We start from the raw sequence: 25,620 nt of genomic DNA on the forward strand, positions 1-25,620 counted from the left end.
AAAATAAAAAAACGTTTCGGGAGAAATGTTCAGGACCCATTTTCGGATCCCAAGCATTTCTCTATGTTTTTTTTTTTTTTGGATAAGAAAACCAATTCTTCATTCATAATAAGCAGTTTACACCGAAGAATCATACCAAAGGAAATTAGTAATTACACCTGGGTAAGAACCCCACCATAAGCTAATTTCTGAGACACTCAAGCCAAGCTTGGCAAGTGTGTGAGTTACTATATTGCAGCTTCTGTTTACATGTGTAAGCTCACATGTTTGAAAACAAAACATTAGCTTCCTAACTTCACTAATCACGTTTCCCATCGTGGCCATTGACTGGCCATTTCGGTCAAACTCGTTTACAACCAGAAGAGAGTCTGATTCAATAGACAGATGATAAATGCCCAGATGAAGACACAATTGTAACCCTCTGAGAATTGCTAGACCTTCCAGCTCATAAACATTCAGACTTGCCCTCTCTCTTATCGCTGCCGCCATTAGCACCTCTCCCTTTGAATCTCGCAGCACAGCACCTATACCTGTCACCGATCCATCTTGGGAGAAAGCTCCATCTACATTCAATTTGAAAGTGCCAGGAGGTGGAGCTTTCCATCTGTCGTGCTTCCTAATAACAGATAGTGGTTTGTTCCTTAGTTCACGGAAACCTTTTTGCATAGCTAAGGCCCTTCCCAATAGATCTTCAACATGAACTTCTTTTCCTTCAAAAATCTTCCAGTTCCTTCTATTCCAAACACTCCAACAGATTAAAAAGAAGCATTCCAGCAGCTCAGCACAAGTGTAAAGTTGCATTTTTAAGGCAGCATCAATAAAAGAACTAAAATCATCCACCTGCATTTGTTTTGGGAAGTTTCGAATCCAGAGTTCTCTTATGGATGGGCAGGAAAGTAGTGCATGCAAAGTGTCTTCTCTTCTATCATTACAGAACACAATTTTCTGCAATGTTTACATGTTTTTTCCGAAGATTGTCCTTTGTAGGTAACACTCCTTTTACAGCTTTCCATGCAAAAACTCTGATTTTTGGAGGGAGTTTCATTTTCCAGATGGCCTTCCACAATTTCCTTAAGAGGGTTGTATTCGATGCTTCCCCTCTTTGTGTCTTCATTGTTTCTGATCTAAAGAATCTATATCCACTCTTAACTGTATATCTCCCATGAGCTTCCCTCGTCCAGCAAGTCTCATCTTGGTTGCCTTCACTAAGCACTATCTTCATGATCTGTAAAGCCACTGCAGGGGGAAACATGGAGGTGATTTTGTTGACATCCCAAGCTGTCTGTCCAGGGAGAAATAAAGAATTCATCGTGGCTTCCTCTACACCTATGACCGACACAGAATTTATTTCAGCAATCCCCTTAAAGCCTAGAACCCACACAACTTTCCATACTTTTACTATTCTTCCCGAGCCTATTCTCCATCTGCACCCCTCCCAAAGCTTTGAGATTGTTCCCCAAATTCCTCTCCAAGCAAAAGAAGGATTGTTTCCCAAACCAGCATCTAGAAAGTGGTTTTTCGGAAAATACTTTGCCTTAAACAGCTTGTGTAACAACGAATCTGTATTTGTTATTATGGGCCATCCTTGCTTGGCCAAAAGGGCATCATTAAAAATCCTCAAGTCCTTGAAACCCATTCCTCCCTCCTCTTTTGTTTCACTCATCTTCTTCCAGCTTATCCAATGAATTTTCTTTTCTTCATTTTTCTGCCCCCACCAGAATTTAGCCATCATCTGTTCAAGCTCATTACACAAAGAAGATGGTAGCTTAAAACAGCTCATTGAATAGGTAGGAATTGCTTGTGCAACAGCTTTTATCAACACTTCCTTTCCTCCAGCAGAGAGTACCTTTTCTTTCCATCCTTGCAACTTCCTCCACACTCGGTGCTTGATTTCAGAAAATGCTCTAGTCTTTGACCTCCCCACAAAAGACGGGAGTCCCAAATATTTTTCATACTCCTGGCTTTGTTCCACACCCCAAAAATTCAATAAATCTTCCTTTGTAGATTGTTGCACATTTGAGCTGAAAACTAGACCCGTTTTGTTTCTATTTATCACTTGACCCGAAGATGCTTCATAAAAGTTGAGGAGTGATTGAATTCTCTGATTTTCTTGCATATTTGCCTTACAGAATAATAAACTATCATCTGCAAAAAGTAAATGAGAGATCTTTGGAGCACCCCTACAAATCTTTACAGCTGACAAATCCCCCCTTAACTCAGCAAATTTGATCAAAGAGACCAAACCTTCAGTACAAAGTAAGAAAAGGTATGGGGAGAGGGGGTCACCTTGTCTCAAGCCTCTAGATGGAACAAATGGACCTTTTGGAACACCATTAACTAGAACTGAGAAAGAGACAGTGCATTACATCAACATGCAATTTGCAACGCAAAATTTATGATGAAGGATAACATGTTTATTATATTTATGAAACAAATCCGTAAATGCATGTTCATTGAACTGCAACTACCATATAGTGCTCTTGTTCTTGCTTTATTTTATCATGAACAGTGTATTTTGTGTTGAGCAAAACACACACATCAACGATGGCAAACTAAAGTAAAAGTAAGCACGATGAAGCACACGACACATAATATACGTGGTTCGGCAAATTGTCTACTTTCACAAAACTGCAAAAATCTTATTAAGCAGAAGAGATTACTATCACTCAATCTCAACTCACACTCTATAGGGCTTTTTGCTCTCTCACACAATATGCACTCACTTGACAATTGTTTTCTCTCAAAATATGCTAAAAGTCATGCAAAACAAGTCAAATATGACATATTTATAGTAAACAGTGTTGTAAACCCTAATCTGACAAAAATACGTTCTTCGCTAGAGCGGTGTGTCTAGCGCTCATTGAGTGAACAACCAATCAACATTGGCTCGAGCAGGGTGTCGAGTGGGGCTCGAGCGAACACTAGGGTTTGTGTCTCGCTCGAGTCTCGTGCTGGCGCGAGACTCGAGCGAACTCACAGATTGAGCTTCGCTCGAGTGCACTTCGAGCAAACTCTCTATTTCTCGATTTTCAGCTTTAAAACCAGTCTCCACCCCAACAATCTCCCACTTGGAGACTAGGTCTCCACTTGTCAGCCATTGTTTCCAGCCAAGCCCTATCATCTCTGCAGCTCACAGATCCCGTCTTCAAGCTAGAAGAAGCATTGAAGTCAAGCCAGACTTCAGTCTTTCACGTACATTGCCCTTAATCAGTATATCCACTGGGTGACTCAACTCCCACTGCACTAGCAGTATCTAGTCTCGAACCGATCTTGGCAACCTCAGCCAACTTTCCCAGGCTTACATGAGGAACGACAAAGCTGACTCCTTTTGGCTTCCTCATATGTTTCGCGCGATTAAGTCTGCCTTTTTGCACTCTTGTATTTCTCTGCACATCACTGGACCCTCATGTTAAATACAAAGAGTTAGATCTCTTATCATGCGCCAAAACCAGTGCACCCTTAGTGATCTTCCAAGCTTCTCTAGAGAATGCTTCTGCATAACTACTGTCATCAAGCTGTCCTACAACAATTAGGTTTTTTTCCAGATCTGGAACAAATTAGACTTTCTCAATTTTTCAACTCCAAAACTAGTCTTCACCCCAACATTTTGGCAGCCATTTCAATAGTTATGTATGGTGGTAATGGAGGAGTACACTTTGGAGAACAATTTTTGGAAGAGGAGAGAAAAGGAAGGAAGCAAAAGAACGGGGAAGAGGAAGAAAAATAAATATTTCATCAAATATTCTATTCACCAAAATGTTTGACAAGAATTAATAAATAAATAAATAAATAAATAGAATATATAACATAATCATATAAAAAATCAATTACCTAAAGGCCAAAAATAAAATAACACAAATAATTGCATTAATGTGGTATTCATATGAAAAAGAAAAACTAGATCATTTACCTTATTTTGTGGAGCTGATGCCATAGTTGGATGGGAGGGATGCCTAATGGCATTAGAAAGGCCCAGCACGATTTTTTGAACAAATTCTTGAGCAAAAATATTTACTTATAAATTTAGAAATCAAGGTAAACCTTCAATCTTCTATCCAACAAGCAATTTGGAGAGGGAGTTGTGGACCTACAACTTGGGATAGATGACTCGAGTAGGGATGTCGGGCCCAAACCCCCCCCCCCTTCCTTACCCTTGCCGGAATTGCCTACAATCCGGACAGAGAATTCATGAATAAGCTTTAATTTTACATTTAGCGAAAAAAGAAAGGCAAAAGGATAACAAGAGTTACATAACCTATGTATAGCAGCTGTGTTGGAACCGATGGTGGCTTTTAATAAATCTTTGAAAATTGCAAGAAGGTTGGGTTTATCTCAATCTTTTTCGAATGAGGTAGAAGGTCGAAAAGTCTGGCTGGTTGCTAAAGATCAGGTATTGCGATTTCTATTCTGTCATCTTCATCACAATATATTTCTTTTATTGCTGATTTCGTGGGTTCAGAAGCTTTGTTTTCAGTGGCGTATGCTAAATGTAGTTCTATTCTTATAATGGAGTTGTGGGAATCCTTGTTAAGAGTGAAAACTGTTGAAAAACCTTGGATGATTTTATAGAGGAATTTAATATCATTAAAAATGATTTAGATAAGATTGGGGGTGTTCCTATGTTGACTACAACTGTAAAGAAGAGTTCATTAGTTTCATTGAGACTACTTCAATGTATGATCATCCTTTCTCTGGATCAGAATTCACGAGGCATTGTAGAAGGGATGGGCAATTTATTTGGAAAAAATTGGATAGAGCTTTAGTTGGTTTCTTTTCCACATGTTGTTTTAATACACTTGGAAACAATACATTCAGATCATTGCCCTCTGTTGTTTGAAAATAAGGGGCCGGCTGAAAAGTTAGGTCCTTCTTTTAAATTCCAAAAGATGTGGATTATTCATTCAGATTTTTTGGAATTGAACCAGCCTTATAATAAGACTAGTTTGAAAAGGATGGTTTTAAAATTGAAAAGACTGAAAACTGCTCTAAAGAATTGGAATGCCTCAATTTTTTTGTGACATTCTTAAGAAGCTAGGTAAAATAAGAGATAATATTCAAGTGGCAGAGTTAGCACTACAAACATTAAATTCAGAGGATAATCTTAGGGGAGGTTTAAATAATGAGTTGAGATGAGATGATTTGAGATGAAAGTTGAATAGAATATTGTTAGAATATTATTTTTGTTTTGAAATTTGATAAATTTAAATAAAATAATTTAAACACAAAGACCAAGTAAAATAAAATAATCAAATCCAACAACACAATAATTTTAAAACCCACAAACAACTAATTTAAATTAAAGAACAATTTAAATGAGAAACAATATTAAATATTAAGAAAGCATACCAAAATAAATTTCACAACTTAAAAATCATGAAATAAACCAACGAAAAACCCAATAAATTTTAAAACAAGAGAACAATATTTAAATTAATAAAAATAATCATTCAATTAAAAATACACTAAAATACGGGATATCTCACCTCATGCTTTATAAACCGACTTGAACAAAGAACACTAGTTTTATTATTTTTCTTTTCAATTCCATTATGAACTAATTCTATTTTCTAGAGTTTTGATGTAGCATAGCATTGAACACAGTTTACATTCCAAGTTATTTTATTTTCAATATTTTCATGATTAGTGTTTATTCCTTATTTTTAATGCTTACAATTTTCTAGCTAACTATTGTTCGATCTTTTGGATTACAATGAGACCGAGAGGTTATTTGTGATTAAAGTTCTAGGATTAAACACCATTAGTTAAGCGAAAGCAGAGATGCTTTACTGCAACTAGTGTGATTTTCAAGAAAAATCTAAAGAACTTAATGAGTCTCCAATTAGTTAAATTCACATAGAGATATGGAGTTATTAGTTGAAGATATTTTTGATATTGTTCGAAAGAAAATATTAAATAGTTAAGGGATTTTTATCATCAACCTGGAATAATTGGGATTCTATAACAAGGAAGAATGAACTGTGTGGGATTTGCTATGTGAAATCAAACGCTCTAGATCTATTCTTTTTATTTTTAAAATCTTAATTTTAATGTTTTTTTTTTTTTTTAGTTTGATTTAGATAAACCATTCTTCAAATTTTAGTTTTTCAAATAGTAATTAATTTAGTCAATTTCAATACTCAATAGCATAATTATTCCCTGTGGGTTCGATATTTGTTTTCTTTAAAACACTTTACTACTTGTTACGATTCTGTGCATTTGTAGATATATTTTTATGCGAACAATAATAATCAACTATGCAAGGTAAGCAATTTACATCCAATGTTAACACAGGAGACTGTCTTTTCATAAAACTTATGCAAGTGGGCTAGGGAAATAATCTCAAAGTATATAAAAGCTTTCTTAAAAAATATCAAGAATCAACTCAATAAAGAACACTAGCTTTAAAGAGAAATCTGATCTCTTTCGTTATACATTTAAAGAACAAGAAATCCGATGAAGGCTCTGAATGGGTTGGTGTGAATATCAGGTGTACGACCATTAATGCACATGATCCCATCAGAACATTTTATTTTTCCCTCAAACAAGATATATATAGATAGAATAAAAGGAGTATCCAATACAAAGTTAACATAGAGTACAAAAAAAAAAAAAAAAAATCTATGGGGAATCAAATCTAGTGTGGGTTCCCAATACAGAGAGTCATGTGTGACAAGATCTTAAGTAATGCTGCTACACCAGAGTGAGTTAGCAAACCTTTGACCAAGCTCATGAGCCTTTAGAACTTAACAACCTTTTCTTAATTGATAAGTTCCATAAGAACTCAAGAGTTAAGCGTACTTGAACGAGAGTATAGGGGTGACATCCAAAGGAGTGGGTGTGAATAATACAAATATATACTTATTAATAAACCTGTAAATCTAGGAACTACTGAAATAAGTTTGAAAAAACTGAGACGAGGTCCAAATTTTTGTAGCACAACCTATCATAATGTGTCACTAGATTCAATTACATTCTTCAATACTGTCCCTTTTGATGTGGATCAGGCTATTGTGAGATTGAACTTTACAATGATCCATTATAAAGCTCAAGAAGTAATAACACCACTAAAGCTGTGAACACTACAACGAATTGGCTGCGGAAGAAACTCCGTTGAAAGCTACCAAATAAAACCTCGCAGACGGAGAGAGGGAGGGAGAATTGGTATGACTACAAGAACAAAATTACTTTTCGTATGTTAGGTTCAGGGAAGACAATTTGGGCCTCAAAGGTGGACTAATTGGACTGACAAAAAAAACCCACACCTGTGATAATCAGTATTCAAAAACTTGAGTTAGGAAAATGAGTTTTATGATATTTTTGAAGTATTTAATTCTATAAAAAAAAAAAAAGAGAAAAAGAAAAAAATATTGTAAGGTTAATAAGGAATAGGCCCAAATTATGGGCTAGTTAGGATTGGCCCTAGAATCCATTCAGCTCGGCTATCAGTCATGGGCCTAGCCCAGCCAGAAATAAAGCTCAGAAGGGTCGTAGCTAAAAAGTATGAAAAAAGATGAAAGGGGCCTGCGGGGCATCTCAACTTGTTCTGCAAAAACCAAAAGGATCCTTCAATACATTAAAGACAAGAGGATGTGCTCAACGCCCAACGCTGATGAATACGCATTAATAACTTTAAGCGTTAATACCACGTTTTCTTGTAGTTAAGAGACTAATTCAGCTTTAACTTCCTTCCTCCAGAAAAATGCAATACCCCACTTCTTTCTAAACTGTCAATAACATTAACTGTGATCAAACCCCACTTGATTTCGAATATATTTTCAATTCTCTTTCTGATTTTTTGACAGTTAATATGGATGAAAAATAGGTAACGTGCACTGCTTTAATTAACTGTGCAGATGGGTAGCTCAAAAAGTTAGGTAATAAACCTGTCTCTCTTTAATGAAAGCTTTAATTGTACAAAAGCTTAGACCCAACTTGATGAATTATATATGTTTGGACTCCACCGTTAGATGTCCATGATGTAGACGTCATTTCGGGTCTTCAAATTGCGTCATCAAATCATGACGTATACTTCTCGGAGTTTTTCACGTGTAGTAAATTGGGTCATGGTTTCCACTGCTTGCATGTGCTGGACTTTGAACTACGTTCTTGTATAAGCATATATGCTTATTTGTAAGTACGGCTTCTACGTAGGATCTGAGAAAGCCCGCTAAGTTAGCTTCATCATCAGCAAAATTAGTTTATTTTAAAGATCTATTTTGGAGACGGTGAACATAGACAAGGATACGACATTGCATGTTGCTGTGAGAAATGCTCAACATTCGGTTGTGGAGTTACTAATTGGCCACAAACCAAGGTTAGATAAGATGGTGAATGAAGCCGGAGAATCTGCACTCTCTCTTGCTGTAGACAGAAACATTTACCATACTGCTAAGTACATCTTAGACTCTGTTCCAGAATCAATTAATAAGCTGTGGAGGAAGGGACCGCATGAATGTGTTGCACGTAGCCATCATTCGGATGGTGGCAATTAATCTGTTCACTGATCCTCTCCCTACCTTGGTCAAAACCAATGTTTTTATTTTTTATTTTTTATTTTTTTAGTTATACTTTATATATATATATATATATATATATTAATATGAATAGGCATAATTCAAGTACACATGGGGTATATATGAGATAACACCTATTTAGGAGAAAAAAAAAAAGAAACAAGAAAATCATGAAAATCGAGATCATTGAAATCTACATCTTTGGCCCAAAGAAAAAGGGTTCTAATAAATAATATTCTAATCTCTTCCAATGAACGCTCTCTGTCTTCAAATGTCCTGTCATTTCATTCATTCCAAATGCACCATAGAAGACATAGAGAATCGTTTTCCACATGGCTGAAATTTGTGGGATGCTGCCAAGGTACTTCACCGAACATGCCAAAAGCTCGACTACTATAGTAGATATAACTGAGGCTAGCTCTACCCTTCTGAATACATTCACCCAAAATGCTTAAGTAATCTCGTTATGTAGTAGAAGATGGTCCAGAGTCTCCCTACTTTGTTTACACATGAAGCACCATTCTACCACTACCACCCCGCTTTTCCGTAAGTTATCTGTTGTCAAAATCTTACCCAAAGACGATGTATAGGCAAAAAATGCCGCCCAAGGAGGGGCCTTGTTTTTCCAAATTCTTTTCCATGGAAAGTGATTGTTCTATGGTTGCGTGAGGGCCTTATAAAAAGAGCAAGCTAAAATGTACCTTTCTGATAGTATCCACTACAAAGTATCAGCTCTTTGAGTGCGCAGTCTTACGAAGTATATGACCAAGAAGAAATCTTCGAAGTTGCTGACTTTCCAATTTTGGGCCGCCCTAGTGAATAACAATTTCTTTACGCACTCCCAACCTAGGATTTGAGACATCCCACCAATTACATTGAAACAACCATACCATATATCCCCCCACATACTTTAACGCTATGATATTTTCCACAATTCCATAGAAGTCAATATTATCATCCCCATGGCTTCCTTCGACTATGACCCCACAATTTTGAGTTTTCCTATATATTTCTCTATCAGTTGTGTGAAATCTATATCCACGCACCAAACATCCTGAGTACTGGATGGCCCTTCTGGAAATGGTTTCGAGGAGGAGTTTGGGTGATGACCGTGGTTCACAAAGGAGGGCAGATGCTTTGGGAAGTTTGGCTGGCAGCGGCACCTTGGCTTCATCATGCATGAGGGATAACCGTATAAGTATATATATATATATATATATAGGTGGTAAAAAAAAATTAAAAGCAAAACCCTAGAGATGAAGGAAGGAGGGACGTGATCGAAACAGACGTGAATCATGCAATCCGAGGGAAAACAGACGTGATCGAAGCCGTGCATGTAGTGCGTAAATAGACGTGAAAGTGTAGAGTATGAAATTATTTTCACGGGCTAGGGCTCTATAACCTGAAAATAATTGGCCCACGACTTGGATCTTGAACGGGGTTAATGCATGTCCTGTTTCTAAGTTTTGGACCTCAACTCAACCTAAAAAAAAAAATTACACTTGTCCCATAAATTTTTCGGATGAAAATCTACTTGGTTTACTAAAAGATTTAAAAATCTAATTATCCCACCTATTGAAAAATCATAATTCTCCGAAAAAAAAATCCGGACTCGAGGTCCAGAAATTAAAAAAAAAAAAAAAACTTGTTAACCTGAAGTGAGCTTTTCTTACCTATAAACCCAAAAAATTTTGTCAAGAGGGCTTAGCTGGGCCCGGGTGTTACATCCTCCCCCCCTTAAAAAAAATTTCGTCCTCGAAATTTGTTGCATCCAAAATCAAAACTCAAATACTTAGACCTTCATACATATTTGCGCACACTGCATCTCACTTCAAAAAATCCAAATCAAGTCTAAATTATAAACCTCAGCCATACAATTAAAAACCTAATAATTCTGGACTCTCCACATAATCCATGAACCTCATACAAATAGCGAAATAAAATCTCATGCTATCATATCACCAAAAGCATGATTCCGCTGCGCATACTAACAACTTGTAGTCCTAAACGCATTGTATCTCAAATCAAGTACATTTGAAAAGAACTAACCTCCACATTTAACCAGTCCATACAATTTTTTTTTTTACCAGATTTAAATGTCGCAATGTCTCCCAAGATGTATGTAGACTCTAATACATCAATATCACAAGTCTAAACCTCCAGTTCCTTTTCAAAACACGGTCCACGAAGTCAACCTAAAATCTAAACCTTAAACCTTGTCAGAGCTATTTCCTACAGCCCACAAAATACGCCTACCGGAATTAAAATCTCAAATGTCATAAATTTGTTTCCTTAAATTATGCAAAATCTAAAACCTCAGATTTTGTCGAACTCACTCCAAAGGTCCGCAAGTGCTAAAACCTTACATATCATAAAAAATCATATCCTGAAACCTGCAGAATTCTACGACCTTAAATCTCCTCAAAATCATTTTTTTTTAAATATGTACCATCTCTAAACCTCAAACCTCGAAATATTCAGTCCATAAAATCTGACGAATCTCAAATCCCCAAAGTTTTGAACTCGACGACGAGCAGCCATCCTGAGATCTTAAACTCAGTTAAATGTTCTAGGGAAAGAAAACAAAATATGTATAAACAAAATATAAATACCAGTTAAAATATTTAAAAACAAGTAAAAAAATAAATAAATGATTCAATGAAATCTTGAACTTTTTTTAACCATTCTTAGCCATTTCTTTAACCAACTCATATAGTCTTTCCTATCCTATATAATTGTAAACCCGACATCACTCTAAATTGCCTTACGTCTTAGAATCTAAACCTCAAAATCTAAACCTTAAATTAATCTTTATAAATATTATCTCTTATATTCCACAAATTAAGCTTGTCGGATATAAAATCCCTAAACCTCAAATCTCAAAACTCAATTACAAAATCTTGCAAAATCTAAAACCTTAACTACCCACACAATCGTCTCTTATTCTTTAAACTTCTACACCTCAACTCTGAAATTTCTTCCTAAACCCATAGATATCTAAACCTCCAAGGTTTATAGTATGCATAATTCAAACCTGGCTTTGATACCAACTGTAACGCCCCGGTCCCGAGGTTTCAGAGAGTTAGCTCTTGTAACCTAAATCCAACTTCCATAACATATTTAATTATTCCAATATTTCCAAAAAGTACAAATCTATTTATTCAAAATCCAAAAATCAGAAACCTACTCAATAAGACTCTCCAATAAATTTGTACCCTCAGGCACTTATTCCACTACGATCATAACATCTTACTAAAACTTCTTACTCTTGTTCTCCAGCTGAACCATCAAAATTATCTGAAAAATATTTGAAGATAATGGGTGAGTTATCAATAACTCAGTAAGCAGAGGACATATACTAGTGTGTAAACATGAGCATTTACAGATATCAGAATGTAGAACAAAATATTTTCATTTTCAGAGTTTGGAAACATAACATGTTATCAAAATATCAGAGTGAAGATTCTGAAATAAATTCATTCAAAAATATCTTTTGGCATAGCATAAATGATAATGATCATCATCATAACATCATATCAGAATACAAGCCATGTATAACCCTTGTGGTAGGGTTGTGCATCTGCGGATAGCCAAGCAGAACATAAATCACTCTGTCACCAAGGTGTGCACTCAAAATAGAGACCACTACTATAACTCGTGGCAGGGCCGTATCCACTATTATTACCCATGGTTGGGCCGTATCCACTATTATTACCCGTGGTTGGACCGTATCCACTATTATTACCCGTGGTTGGGCCGTATGCCACTATTATCACCCATGGTAGGGCCGTAACTGAACAGAGCGGAAACAGAATCAAATTCAGAATCAGGGAGTCATGCCAAAGGTTTTCAAAAATCACTTCTTATCCAAACAGAGTACTGAACAAAATTTTCAGAACATAACAAAATCATATCACAAGATAATATATGCACGAATTTCGTATTCGCTCTCTTTTTCAAAGTTCAGGAACAAAATATTAAAAATAAGCTCATGTTTACACCAGTCATAACATAAAATATTTTCTTCTTAAATAGAATCTCATGAGTAATGCAGAACAAATAACTGAGATAGTTCAAATTTATTTTCATAACCAAAAATATATATTTTTCAAAAATCAACCTCAGTTCATTTTATTTCAATGCAAAATCTAGCATAGGAACCCCGCTTACCTGGACTTCTTAACTTTTTCGAAATTTACCTCAAAATGTCGAACAATAATTAATCGTCACCTATAAAATAATCACGTAATTCTTGTAAATTTTCAATTAATCACATACTTTGATATTTAATCATAAGCTTCTAAAATAACCTATTTTAATCATTCAATACCTAAAAATAATCATAACCTTAAAATATCCCCATTCTTTAAATTTCTTTGATAATACTCAACATTTAAGGTAAGTACTAGTAAAAATTTCGTTAAATAATAATAAACAAATAGCTTTAATCATAATTTAAATGTTTAAAATAAAATTACACAGTTACTAAAATAATTTACTACCAATAATACAATTTAAAAATCCTATTTATTTTCTATAAAAATTTCTTATATTTCCCGCATAAACAATGTATAAACAGATTTAATATAAACAAAAATTTCAAATTGAAACCATCTAATAATAACGGCAAAACTGTAATTCCATATCAATATAATATGTAGTACTAAGTTTATGTAGACTCTAAAGAGTAAACGTTTTATGCGTTTTCGGTGCAACAGTCGGTGACAGTGACACGAGGTACTCATTGAGAGTAAATGGTAACAGCCAATCGGAGTGGCACTGGGATGAAGACGGCTTCCAGTTGGCCGTGGTCTCCGTTGCGTGGTAGTGGGGCTGCGGTAGCGAGTGAGAGAAACTTGATATGAGGGCAAAAGGAGTAGAGAAAAAAAAAAGATTGGGGGGAAGAAGGCTCGTCGTGGGCTTACCGAGAGGGACACGACGGACCTGGGTGCACGATCGGCATGTTTTAGAGGTTCCCACTTGAGGCTGAGCAGTTCGGCGGCCGCGTTGCAGTTCACTATGGAGGGAAGTAGGTGCTCTACTTTCGGTGGTGCAAAACAGAGTCTTGCGTGAGGCGTTGCTGCGGTGCACTGCTGTTGCTGGCCGTTTCCTGGACATGGAGCCAGTGGCTGTTCCACGGTGGTCCCATGGTTGACACTAGGAAAACTGGCTATTAGGCTTCACGCGATGGTGAGGACGGCATTGAAGTTGGACAGTGGGAAGGTGTATGAGGATTGCTCTGTTTTTAGTTGTGAAAATAGAGGCTCACCGTGTGACTACAGGTGACTTGGTGGCTTTCATACACGGTGGTTACAAGGCTAGGTACGGTGGTGGTGGTTTGGGTAGTTGGTTACGCATGGTGGATGACCCAGGTTGCTTCCAATGATGGCGAGGTTGCACGGGTGTTGGTTTTTAAGGAAACAATGCACGGAACAACAACCAAATGCTTCTCGGGTTGGGCTCGACTGTGATGCCCAGTGGCTGGAAATGGTTTCAAGGAGTTTGGTTGATGATCGTGGTTCACAAAGGAGGGCAGATGCTCTGGGAAGTTTGGCTAGCAGCGGCAGCTTGGCTTCGTCATGCATGAGGGATAAGCGTATAAGTATATATATATAGGTGGTAAAAAAAAATTAAAAGCAAAACCCTAGAGATGAAGGAAGGAGGGATGTGATCGAAACGGACGTGAATCATGCAATCCGAGGGAAAACACACGTGATCGAAGCCGTGCATGTAGTGCGTAAATAGACGTGAAAGTGTAGAGTATGAAATTATTTTCACGGGCTAGGGCACTATATCCCGAAAAGAATTGGCCCACGACTTGGATCTTGAACGGGGTTAATGCATGGCCTATTTCTAAGTTTTGGACCTCAAGTTAACCTAAAAAAAAAATTACACTTGTCCCATAAATTTTTCGGATGAAAATCTACTTAGTTTACTAAAAGATTTAAAAATCTAATTATCCCACATATTGAAAAATCATAATCCGCCGAAAAAAAAAATCCGTACTCGAGGTCCACAAAAAAAACAAAAAAAAAAAAACTTGTTAACCCGAAGTGAGCTTTTCTTACCTATAAACCCAAAAAATATGGGCCCAGATGTTACATTGAATAACTCTATTCTTTCTTTTGACCACTCCATTTTGCTATGGAGTAAAAGGAGCAGGAAATTCTTGACTAATACTCTCTTTATCACAAAACCTCTCAATGTTAGAATTTTCAAACTCTCTTCCATGGTCACTCCTATTTCTGACTATTGATTTTCCTTGGTCATTTTGAAGTTTCTTGCATAATGTTCTAATCATGTTAGGGGCTTCATCCTTTTCTCTTAAAAGCGCTCTACCCAAGAGTATCTAATGAAATCATCTACCATCACTAGTATGTATTTCTTTCCCTCCAAACTCTTAGTTCTAAAAGGTCCATTGAGATCAATGTACAACAACTCTAATGGTTGTTTGGTCAGGATGGCCGTAGTATTCTTGTGAGCTGTTCTTACTTGTTTTCCCAATTGACATGACCCACAAACATGAGTCTCCAATTTACCCAGCTTAGGCAATCCTACCACCAATTCTTTCTTGGCAATCTTGGACAAATTTCTGTGATTCACATGTCCAAGTCTTTGATGCCACAGATCAGTAGCCTCACTCTTAGCACTATTGCAACTTTACTGTGAGCTAGGAGTGATGCCATAACAGTTATCAGATGTCCTGATACCCTACATCAAATTGTTTCCATCATCATCTGAAATAATGCACATTTCTTTTGAAAAACAGACTTCAGCACCATTATCACACATTTAACTTATACTGAGTAGATTTTCTCTTAATCCATCAACAAACAAGACTTCCCTTAAGGCAGGTAGTCCAGGTATTTCAATTTCACCCCTCCCAATTATATCGGCTTTTCCCCAACTCCAAATGTCACTGTTCCACATTTGTACTCTTCAATAGTTTTAAAAGGGTTCTATCACCAGACATATGACAAGAACACCCACTATCAAGGTCCCACAAGGAGGTGCCCCTGGTCTTTAGAGCAATGTGAGCAACATGGCACGTGTTTCGTTCTCCCTTTTTGACCCACGCGTTTTTTATTTTTGGAGAGTTAGCCTTCCTAGCCTTTTGGCTAGTAGTCAGTTGGTCTAACTTGACATTGAGTATATCATTTTGTCTAGTTAAGGCCATGACTTGACTACACAGATTCAGATGCCCTCTTCTTGAGTGGTTCTTTTCATCTCTCATGGGATGCCTCCTAAGCTCATAACAGTTTGGTCGGATGTGACCAACCTTACCACAAGTATGGCACACGTAGTTCTCTTTGTGATCTCTTTGTCCCATGAAGGATGAGATAAATTTAGGAGCATTCATGAGATTCTTACCTCTTTTTGAAAAATCCACATTTATACTCTTAGAGGGTGTAGGATCATGCATAATGTACATTTTCAAATTAAAACAATTTGTTCTAACATGACCCGTCTTTCCATAGTGATGGCATAAAGGGCTTGTATTGTGAGCTCTGTCTCTCAGGAGGTGGACCAAACTCTTGCACATGTAAGGGTGTCTTACCTTTTTTAGATGGGTGAGTATTCCTATTAGCAGTTGATTCACGAACAAATATAGTTTTTGAGGTTGTAGCTGTATCAGATCTCCCTTCAACATATCCCACACCGCTCTTGTCACCAAAGGACTTTCCTAAGCTTAGGAGTTTGTCAAGCTTTTGTTTCTCAGTAGAAAATTTTTTCAGTTTATTGTTTAACAAAATCATCCCACTTTCCTGAGTTTTCACCTAATCTTCCAGCGACGCATTCTTCATTTTTAACTGATCTGTTAGACTGATGGCTTCATTTAATTTGTCTTGAATCCCTTCATTTTCTCGTTTGCAGACTTCTATCTTCTCAATGTGTGCTTTGTTGAGTTTTCTCAATTTAACACATTCCTTGTATAACTTCTCATAGATTTCTTACAACTGATCTTCATACCAAGATTCATTTCCTGATATACTCCCATCATCAGACACTTGTTCACTATATTGACTTTTGTCACCAACTGAAGAAGTAAACGCCATGAAGTTGTGGTGTCCTTTCGGAGAAGAGTTCTCTTACGAGTCACTTGAATCTAACTGACTCTCGCTCAGGGATGCCATCTTAGCTCTTTCTTCAACCTTTTTGTAATTAGCACATTCTAAATGAATGTGTCCAAATCCATGACATTCATGACACTGTACTTGTATCTTGTCATTGTTAGCACTAGTGTATTTCTCAGAGCTTCTCTCCTTATTTCCTGAACTCGAGCCTTCGTTGTATTTTTCAAACTTTTTCTTCTCATGTCTCTGGTTCTTGTTATTTCTGCCCACAGACATTTTCCTGAACTTCTTAGCATAGAGTGTTATTTCCTTGTCACTCATAGCCAACTCATCTAATGACTCATCTGATTCCTCTCTAATAGTATTGAGGGCTATGGACTTGTTCTTTTTATCCACAGGAAGAGTATGTTCATAGGTTTGTAGAGAACCCACCAGCTCTTCAATTCTCATAGTGTCCTCACAATTTCTGTTCTCTGGGAGTTTGTCCCCTAAATTAAAAGGAGAATTGACAATATCATTCAATTTAGCATAGAAAGCAACAAATGTTTCATCGCCCTTTATTCTAAGTTCTTCAAAGTTGGTCGTCAACATTTGAATCTTAGAGTTCTTAATAGCCTTGGTACCTTCATGGGTAATTTCAAGGATGTCCCATGCCTCTTTGCAAATCTCACACAGGGAGATTCGCTTGAACTCCTTCTGGGACACAGCCATGAAAATTGCATTTAGGCCTTTACTATTCCAATTACACTTGTTGACTTCATCCTCAAAGTAATCTTCCATATTTTTGGAAATTTCAACTCCATCAATGATTGTAACCGGTTGTTTCCATCCTCTTGTCATGGAAACCCACACTCGTTCATCTATGGACTTCAAGAAAGCTCTCATTCGAACTTTCCAATACTCATAATTGCAACCATCAAAATATGGTGGCGATGTGAGTGATTGAGATCTATCCATTTTAACCACTACAACAGGATCAAACTCAAGAACTGAATCTAAGGAGAGTGAACCCTCTCTGATACCAATTGAAAAAGCAGTGCTTCTACCCAACACAACACCTAGACAAATCACACAAATAATTAATACAAAGGTTTGGTCACGAAGTGGAAACTCATTTGAAGAACGTCTTCAAACTCTAAAACCACTATGGGTGTAGGTTACCACCACAAATCCACTATAGAAACTTTAGATTGTTACAACTAATTTAGAAACACACACAAAACCTTTGTAGTAGCTAAACTTGGCTTTCAACACCACGAGTGACCCATTCGATCTCTACATGGATGTAGTGTGCCAGAACTCAGACCTTTCTATAACATCTCACGAGAACCTCTCGATCTCTGCAGCAACAGCAACTCCGGAAACCTTCAAACCAATGAACACATCCACTCCAATGGACTTAACTGTGTTTTTAATCTTGAGTGTGATTTGGTGGAGGTATATTTTCCAAGAGATTCAACTTTGAATGTGGGGGAGAGTTTCTCTCAAATGCTCTTGGAAGGGGACTCTCTTTTTGCTCATTTTCTCAAAAACAGAACATAATGTTCTATTTATATCTCCCCACAAATGAGGTGCTCAAACCCTAGGAAAAATTAATTTTTTTGAATATTCGCTCGAGCGGATTGTTGAGATCTTGTTGAGTGCACATTGTACTTCTGAGCTACTAGAGCGCCATGTCGAGCGATGCTTGAGCGAATTCTCTTACTTGACTGCAACTTGAGCAGTGTGTAAAGCCATGTCGAGCGAACTCTCTGGATTGAGTTTACCTCAAGCGCTGTGTCAAGCCATGTCGAGCGAACTCTCTGACTTCAATGTAGCTAGAGCCGTGTGTCGAGCAATATCGAGAGAACTCTCTAACTTGAGTGTAGTTCGAGCCGTGTGTCAAGTCATGCCGAGCGAACTCTCTGACTTAAGTGTAGCTCGAGCGGTGTGTCGAGTCATGTTGAGCGAACTCTTTGACTTGAGTGTAGCTCGAGCATTGTGTCGAGCCACGTCGAGTAAACTCTCTGCTTGTGTTCTACTCGAGCCGTGTTGACCCTCTTTTCACTTTAACACACTTCAACACTTGTTACCACACAATTTGACAAAGGTTTTCACAAGAATATGCCAACGCACTCATTTTTAAATTAACAATCTCCCCCTTTGGCATTTTTGTGACAAAACCTCTAACCTATACATTTGGATCTAATCCTGACACACCCCCACATAGGATTCCCATATACAGGTACAATCATGAACTATCACGAACAAGTTTGGACATTTCTGCACACTTGACAAACAGGTAAGCGTACCAAAATAAGTGCAAGAAATATTCGCACATGTGTAATCAATATCTGTTATCTAAGTTAGAAGCAATAATTCTAGTATACACATGACAAGCACAACTTTCATCAAAACAATCTTCATTAAGAAAATATTCAAACATTGAGTTTTAATGAAGAAAACAATACATTAGCAGCACAAAAATTGTGTTTCACAAAAAAAAATCTTTTCACTATGATTAGTCGCTACTCCCCTAAGATACATATCATCACTCCTCCTACATATGTGCTCCCCCTGCTAAAAATATTTGTAGCGGCGACAACAACTCATTGATGAGGGCGGAATTGAGTCATACCCAGTATTTGCGACACATATATTTGCGGAGATAAAAAAAATTGCCGCAAATACTCATATTTTCAGTGATTTCTCTATTCAACGAAAAGAAATTACTCAAATAGGAAAACGAATTATTAGCAGCAATATATACGTTGCCGGGAAAAAAATAGTCGCAAATTCTACATTTTCTTGTAGTGTGAGATGATTTTAGATAAAAGTTGAAAATTGAATAAAATATTTTTAGAATATTATTTTTAATATTATTATTATTTTGGGATTTAAAATAATTGTAATGATGAGATGAAACCGTTTTGTATCCAAATGGGGCTATATCAAATATAATAAGACAATTAAAAATAATAATAATGCGGTGAGCTATCCAGATCCTCCGGCAATCATGCAAGCCACGTGCACTGACGCTAATGGGCAGAGGGTCATCTGATGATATATAAGAAAGCCTCTCTGATCTTTTGTTGTTTTGTTTTAATTAGATAATAATAGAAACAAACATGTTGAGTTCACTATTATTTATAAATCATCTCAACTCATCTTATCTTATTTCTAAATCCAAACGGGGCCCAAGTAATAAGAAATACTCTTAATTATTTTAGTCGGCCAACCAAACCATCTGGACAACGAAGGCTGTGTGGGAGTCTTATGCCAATGAAAAAACAGAGCCCGCCAATCTTTTATTTATCAATTTATTGATCAAATGTCTGTATCACTTTTTATGACTAAATAAACAAATAAATGAACAAGTAGGTTCATTTTGTACACTCTCAAAAATAAAAACACTTTTTGTGACGATACTTTTACGACGACAATTACCCGCTGAAAATACATAATGGCGACAATAATTAAAAATCGTTGGGAAAAATATCGAGGCATTTTAGGAGATTTATTAACTTTTTCTGACGATATATATCGTCACAATTGGCTTTTCTCAACAATTTAATAGTAAACGAAAATGTCATTTCTATCAATTTTTGGGACAATTGCGATGGACAAAAATCGCTGCAAATAGTATTTTTTTGCTACAAGTTTTGCTTATCGCTGAAATTGATAGAAAAAAAAATAACGCCTTTATTGCGTCACACATGCAGTGATTTCAAAATCCCCGAAAATGAATAATTCTGGCCATTTTAGGGGGTTTTGCGATTATTTTGAGTGCTGTAAATGACCTGATTTCTTGTAATGGGATATATTGTATCTACCATCTAACTTAAGTTTAAGGAGTTTCTATTTAGCTAAATGCATGTGGGTGGTACTTGTATCGCATGGACTTTTTTCCCATATTAAGATCAATGTTTCACCAATTCTTCTGCAAGACATTTTTGCAAGAATTTCGATTTATTAGAATTTTTATTTGAATTCTAATGCTTAAAGCGAGTGAGTAATGCCAAATACAGTTTTAAGTTATGCAAACTTCGCGTACTCCTTTTAAATAAAAGTGTGGTCTACCATTAAATTTTTATGTGAGTTCTAGATGTATTCATTTTCTTCAAAATGAGTATGCGGTACTTGCACATTGTAGATTAATTTCACAAACTAGTTTATATTAATATATATTTATTTTACATAATTTATTATTATTATATCTTCACGAATAGTTTATTCAATAAATAAGTTGTATAAAAACTAAATTTGACCGAATTAATTGTGAGTAGTATAACCAGTTATCTTGTTCGTTTATAACTATAGATTATGTCAATTTATAAATTTATTTTATAAAATTTCTTTGTAGCTGAAGGCTAAAGAATTTCTCCTTATTTATATGCATAAACTTATATAATGTGGGTAAAACCTTAAGGAAAATGCTAGTTTGCCCCTTCAAATGTACTGCCCAAAGTTATAGTTAGTGTATTTTATTTTAATTTTATTTTTTTATATTTTTAACAAAATCACTATTAATCAATTTATATTCTTTAAATATTTAAAATATATTTAAAAAAAATGAATGACCTCAGAACTAGCAATCACGCCTATAAGTAAGAGCGGGCGGACCACTTGCATTATCCAAACTTGAATGTAGCAAATATTTTTCTTATTTTAATATAGTTTGGATAGTGAGATGAAATGCGATAGTTTTAGATTAAAAGTTGAAAGTTGAATAAAATATTTTTAGAATATTATTATTATTTTGGGAATTAAAAAAGTTGAATTGTTTATTATGTTTTGTGTGAAAATTTGAAAAAACTGTAATGATGAGATAAGATAAGATAAAATGAGATGAAACCGTTTTGTATCCAAATGGGGCTAAATCAAATATAATAAGACAATTAAAAATAAAAATAAAAATGTGGTGAGCTCTCCAGATCCTCCGGCAATCATTCAAGCCACATGCACCAATGCTAATGGGCGGAGGGCCATCGGATGATATATAAGAAAACCTCTCTAATCTTTTGTTGTTTTGTTTTAATTAGATAAGAATAGAAACAAACATGTTGAGTTGATAATAGAAAAGACATGTTGAGTCCACTATTATTTATAAACCATTTCAACTCATTTTATCTCATCTCTAAATCTAAACGGGGCCTAAGTAATAAGAAATACTCTTAATTATTTCCATTGTCCAACCAAACCATCTAGACAAGGAAATCTTATGCCAATTAATAAATAGAGCCCACCAATCTTTTATTTATTAATTTATAGATCAAATGTCTATATCATTTTTATGACTAAATAAACAAATAAATGATCAAGTAGGTTCATTTTGTACACTCTCAAAAATAAAAACACCCTTTATTTCAAGAAAAATATGTTATAAACCTTAAGATCAGAAGACGTGTACCAAATGAACTTACTTAAATGAGGGGGTTGTACTAGGGCTCCACCAACAGATCAACGTAGTTCAAATGTCCAGCGCATGCAAGCAGCGGAAACCATGACCCCATTTAGAGTCCATAACCGCCACAAATGTTTTATCAAAGCAACCAGAAAGATGTTGTACATTTAAAGCTAGATTTCAACAGTGGAGAGGTTCAGCTCTATCCAATTTTTCCCAAATAAATTGTCCATCCCTTCTACAATGCCACGTGAATTTTGATCTAGAGAAAGGAAGATCATACATTGAATTGGTTGTATTCAACATAGGAACACCCCCAATCTTCTCTAAATCATTTTTAATAATATTAAAATCCTTTATAATCATAAAAGGTTTTTCAACAGTTTCCACCCTTAACAAGGATTCCCACAACTCCCTTCTAAGAGTAGAACTACATTTAGCATATACTGTTGAAAACAAAGCTTCCAAACCCATGAAATCAGCAATAAAAGAAATATATTATGATGAAGATGACAGAATAGAAATCACAATACCCTCTTTAGCAACCAACCAGACTTTTTCCCCTTCTACCTCATTCGAAAAAGATTGAGATAAACCCAACCTTCTTACAATTTTCAAAGATTTATTAAAAGCCATCATCAGTTTCAACACAGTCACTATACATAGATTCTCTAACTCTTGTTATCCTTTTGCCATTCTTTTTTCGCTAAATGTAAAATTAAAGCTTATTCATGAATCCCCTATCCAGATTGTACGCAATTTGGGTAGGGGTGGAGGAGAAGGGGTTTTGGGCCTGACATCTCTACTTGAGTCATCTATCCAAAGTTGTAGGTCCACAACTTCCTCTCCAAATTGTCTGCTGGATAGAAGATTGCAGGTTTCTAAATTTTAGAAGTGAACGTTTTAGCTCGAGAATTTGTTCAAAAAAAAGTGCTGGGCCTTTCTAATTCCATTAGACATCCCTCCCATCCGACTATGGTATCAGCTCCACAAAATAAGGTAAAAGATCTAGTTTTTATTTTTCATAAAAATCCCACATTAATGCAATTATTTGTGTTATTTTATTTTTGGCCTTTTGGTTATTAATTGATTTTTTATATGATTATGTTATATATTCCATTTATTTATTTACTTTTGTCAAACAATTTGGTGAATAGAATATTTGATGAAATATTTATTTTTCTTCCTCTTCCCCGTTCTTTTGCTTCCTTTCTTCTCTCCACTTTCAAAATTGTTCTCCAAAGTGTACTGCTCCATTACCACCCTACACAAATACTGAAATGGCTGCCAAAATACACCGTTCATGATAAAATAAAGCAAGAACAAGAGCACTATATGGTAGTTGCAGTTCAATGATCATGCCTTTTCAGATTTGTTTCTTAAATATAAGAAATATGTTATCCTTCATCTTAAATTATTTTGCGTTTCAATTGCATGTTGATGTAACCCACTTTAGGTAGTGATTCATTTAAGTATTAAACATATCATTCAAAATGTGTCATATCAACGAATGTAAATGGAGAGCGAAGAGTAACATTGCTTGGAAAACAAACAAAACAAGGTGAGTTACTAGGGCTCCACCAACCTAACGTATAGTTCAAAGTGTCCAGCACATGCAAGCAGCGGAAACCATGACCCCATTTAGAGTTCATAAACGCCACAAATATAGGTTAGTTTAGATTATAAATTCATCTCAATTTATTATTATAATTTTTTTAAATTTTAATATAAAATATAATAAATAATTCAATTTTTTTAAATTTTAAAATAATAATAATATTAAAAAATAATATTTTATCATTACATCATTATATCAAGTCAATTCAATTCACTTTAACGTCCAAACATACCTAATCGAAACTACCAGAAAATTTTCGTACAATTAAAGCTCGATTTCAATAAGGTTGCGTTTGGACGTTGAAGTGAGTTGAGTTGAGATAATAAAATATTGTTAGAATATTATTTTTTATTATTATTATTATTTTAAAATTTAAAAAAGTTGAATTGTTTATTATATTTTATATTGAGATTTAAAAAAATTATAATGATGAGTTGAGATGAGTTGAAAGAATTTTTGATTCCAAACTAAGCCTTACCCACCGGAGGGCGTTCAGCTTTTAAGGACTGGGGACTGGAAACTGGCCCCAAAAGAATGTACGGTGTGTACCCCCTCCTGCTCCAGCAATGAATATAGACACTGACTCCAGAGCTAACACATTTATTATAGAGTTCTATTTGATTGAGACGCCTCCTCGTGGGTCTGTCTACTTATATAATATGTATATTTATCCTCATTTGAGGTTGACATCGATGCACTCCCACGGCAGCTACCTTCCTTTGATCGATATGTTAATTATAATCTTCATTAATAATAGCTGTAACTAAATATTAATATAGTTAGTTGATCAACAGATCAAGTGCATATAATGGAAATAACTCTGACGTGGAGCTCTCTCTTCATCTTGACCGTTGGAAAGTAGACAATTTGATCTTGATGTGATCTAAGATAATTTATAAATAATAATAATAAAATAATAATAAAATATTAAATAATAATTGAGTGAAACACAACTTTAATATTTTATAAAATTTTGAGAAATGAAAAAAAAATTAAATAAAAAATATTATGAAATTAAATATAAATAAAAAATAAAATTATTATAATATTTATCAATATTATATATAAATAAAAAATTAAATCACTATAACATTTATCACTATTAAATATAAATAAAAAATAAAATCATAATAATATTTATCAATATTATATATAAATAAAAAATAAAATCACTTTAATATTTATCACTATTATATATAAATAAAAAATAAAATCACTATTATATATAAATACAAAATAATATTACTATAATATTTATCACTATTATATATATAAAAATAAAATAAAATCACTACAATATTTATTAATATTAAAAAATTATTATAATAAAATCACTATAATAGTAATTATTAAAAATAAAATCATTATAATATTTATAGAATCTACAAATTTTTTAATTATCTATCTAAAAGTTAATAACTCATGAACATACTTCACATATTTAAATAACTTAAAATACTTTTAATAAAACCTATAAATTCATTCAAATTTTTATTCTTAATTATTCATAAACATTTCTAACACTTTTAAAATATTCTTCTTATCCAAACGTAGCCGAGTACATAAAGGCCACGAATGTTTTATCAAAGCAACACAAATGTTTTATCAAAGCAACCAGAAAGATGTTGTACATTTAAAGCTAGATTTCAACAAGTCTTCCCCAGTGGAGAGGTTCAGTTAATTGAAGGACCGGGGACTGTAGACTGGCCCCAAAAGATTGTACCCCCACCTGCTCCTGCAATGAATATAGACAGTCACTCCAGAGCTAATACATTTATTATAGAGTTCTATTTGATTGAGACGCCTCCTCTTGGGTCTGTCTACTTATATAATATGTCAACAGATCAAGTGCATATGATGGAAATAACTCTGATGGGGAGCTCTCTCTTCATCTTGACCGTTGGAAAGTAGACAATTTCATCTTGTTGTGCTACCCATCTGCACATTCAAAAGAAAAAGGAAGACGTAAAGCTCAATCCATTATTGACTGATTTTCGTAAAGAGACGTTTTAGATCATATGCACAGAAATC

The 25,620-nt window shown here is 35.1% G+C and overlaps 1 protein-coding gene across 1 annotated transcript; it reads right to left on the reverse strand.

Moving 5' to 3' along the window:
- Window positions 1–117: 117 nt before the first annotated feature.
- LOC108992010 lies at window positions 118–16,570 on the reverse strand. Its single transcript, XM_018966444.1, has 4 exons — window positions 16,485–16,570; window positions 16,072–16,202; window positions 959–2,343; window positions 118–840 (listed from the first exon to the last, which is right to left on the reverse strand). The coding sequence occupies exons 1-4, from the start codon at window positions 16,568–16,570 to the stop codon at window positions 118–120; spliced, it is 2,325 nt and encodes a 774-aa protein (XP_018821989.1).
- Window positions 16,571–25,620: the final 9,050 nt, after the last annotated feature.

This window comes from Juglans regia, chromosome 11 (genome assembly GCF_001411555.2).
Source record: "Juglans regia cultivar Chandler chromosome 11, Walnut 2.0, whole genome shotgun sequence".
Classification (NCBI taxonomy): domain Eukaryota; kingdom Viridiplantae; phylum Streptophyta; class Magnoliopsida; order Fagales; family Juglandaceae; genus Juglans; species Juglans regia.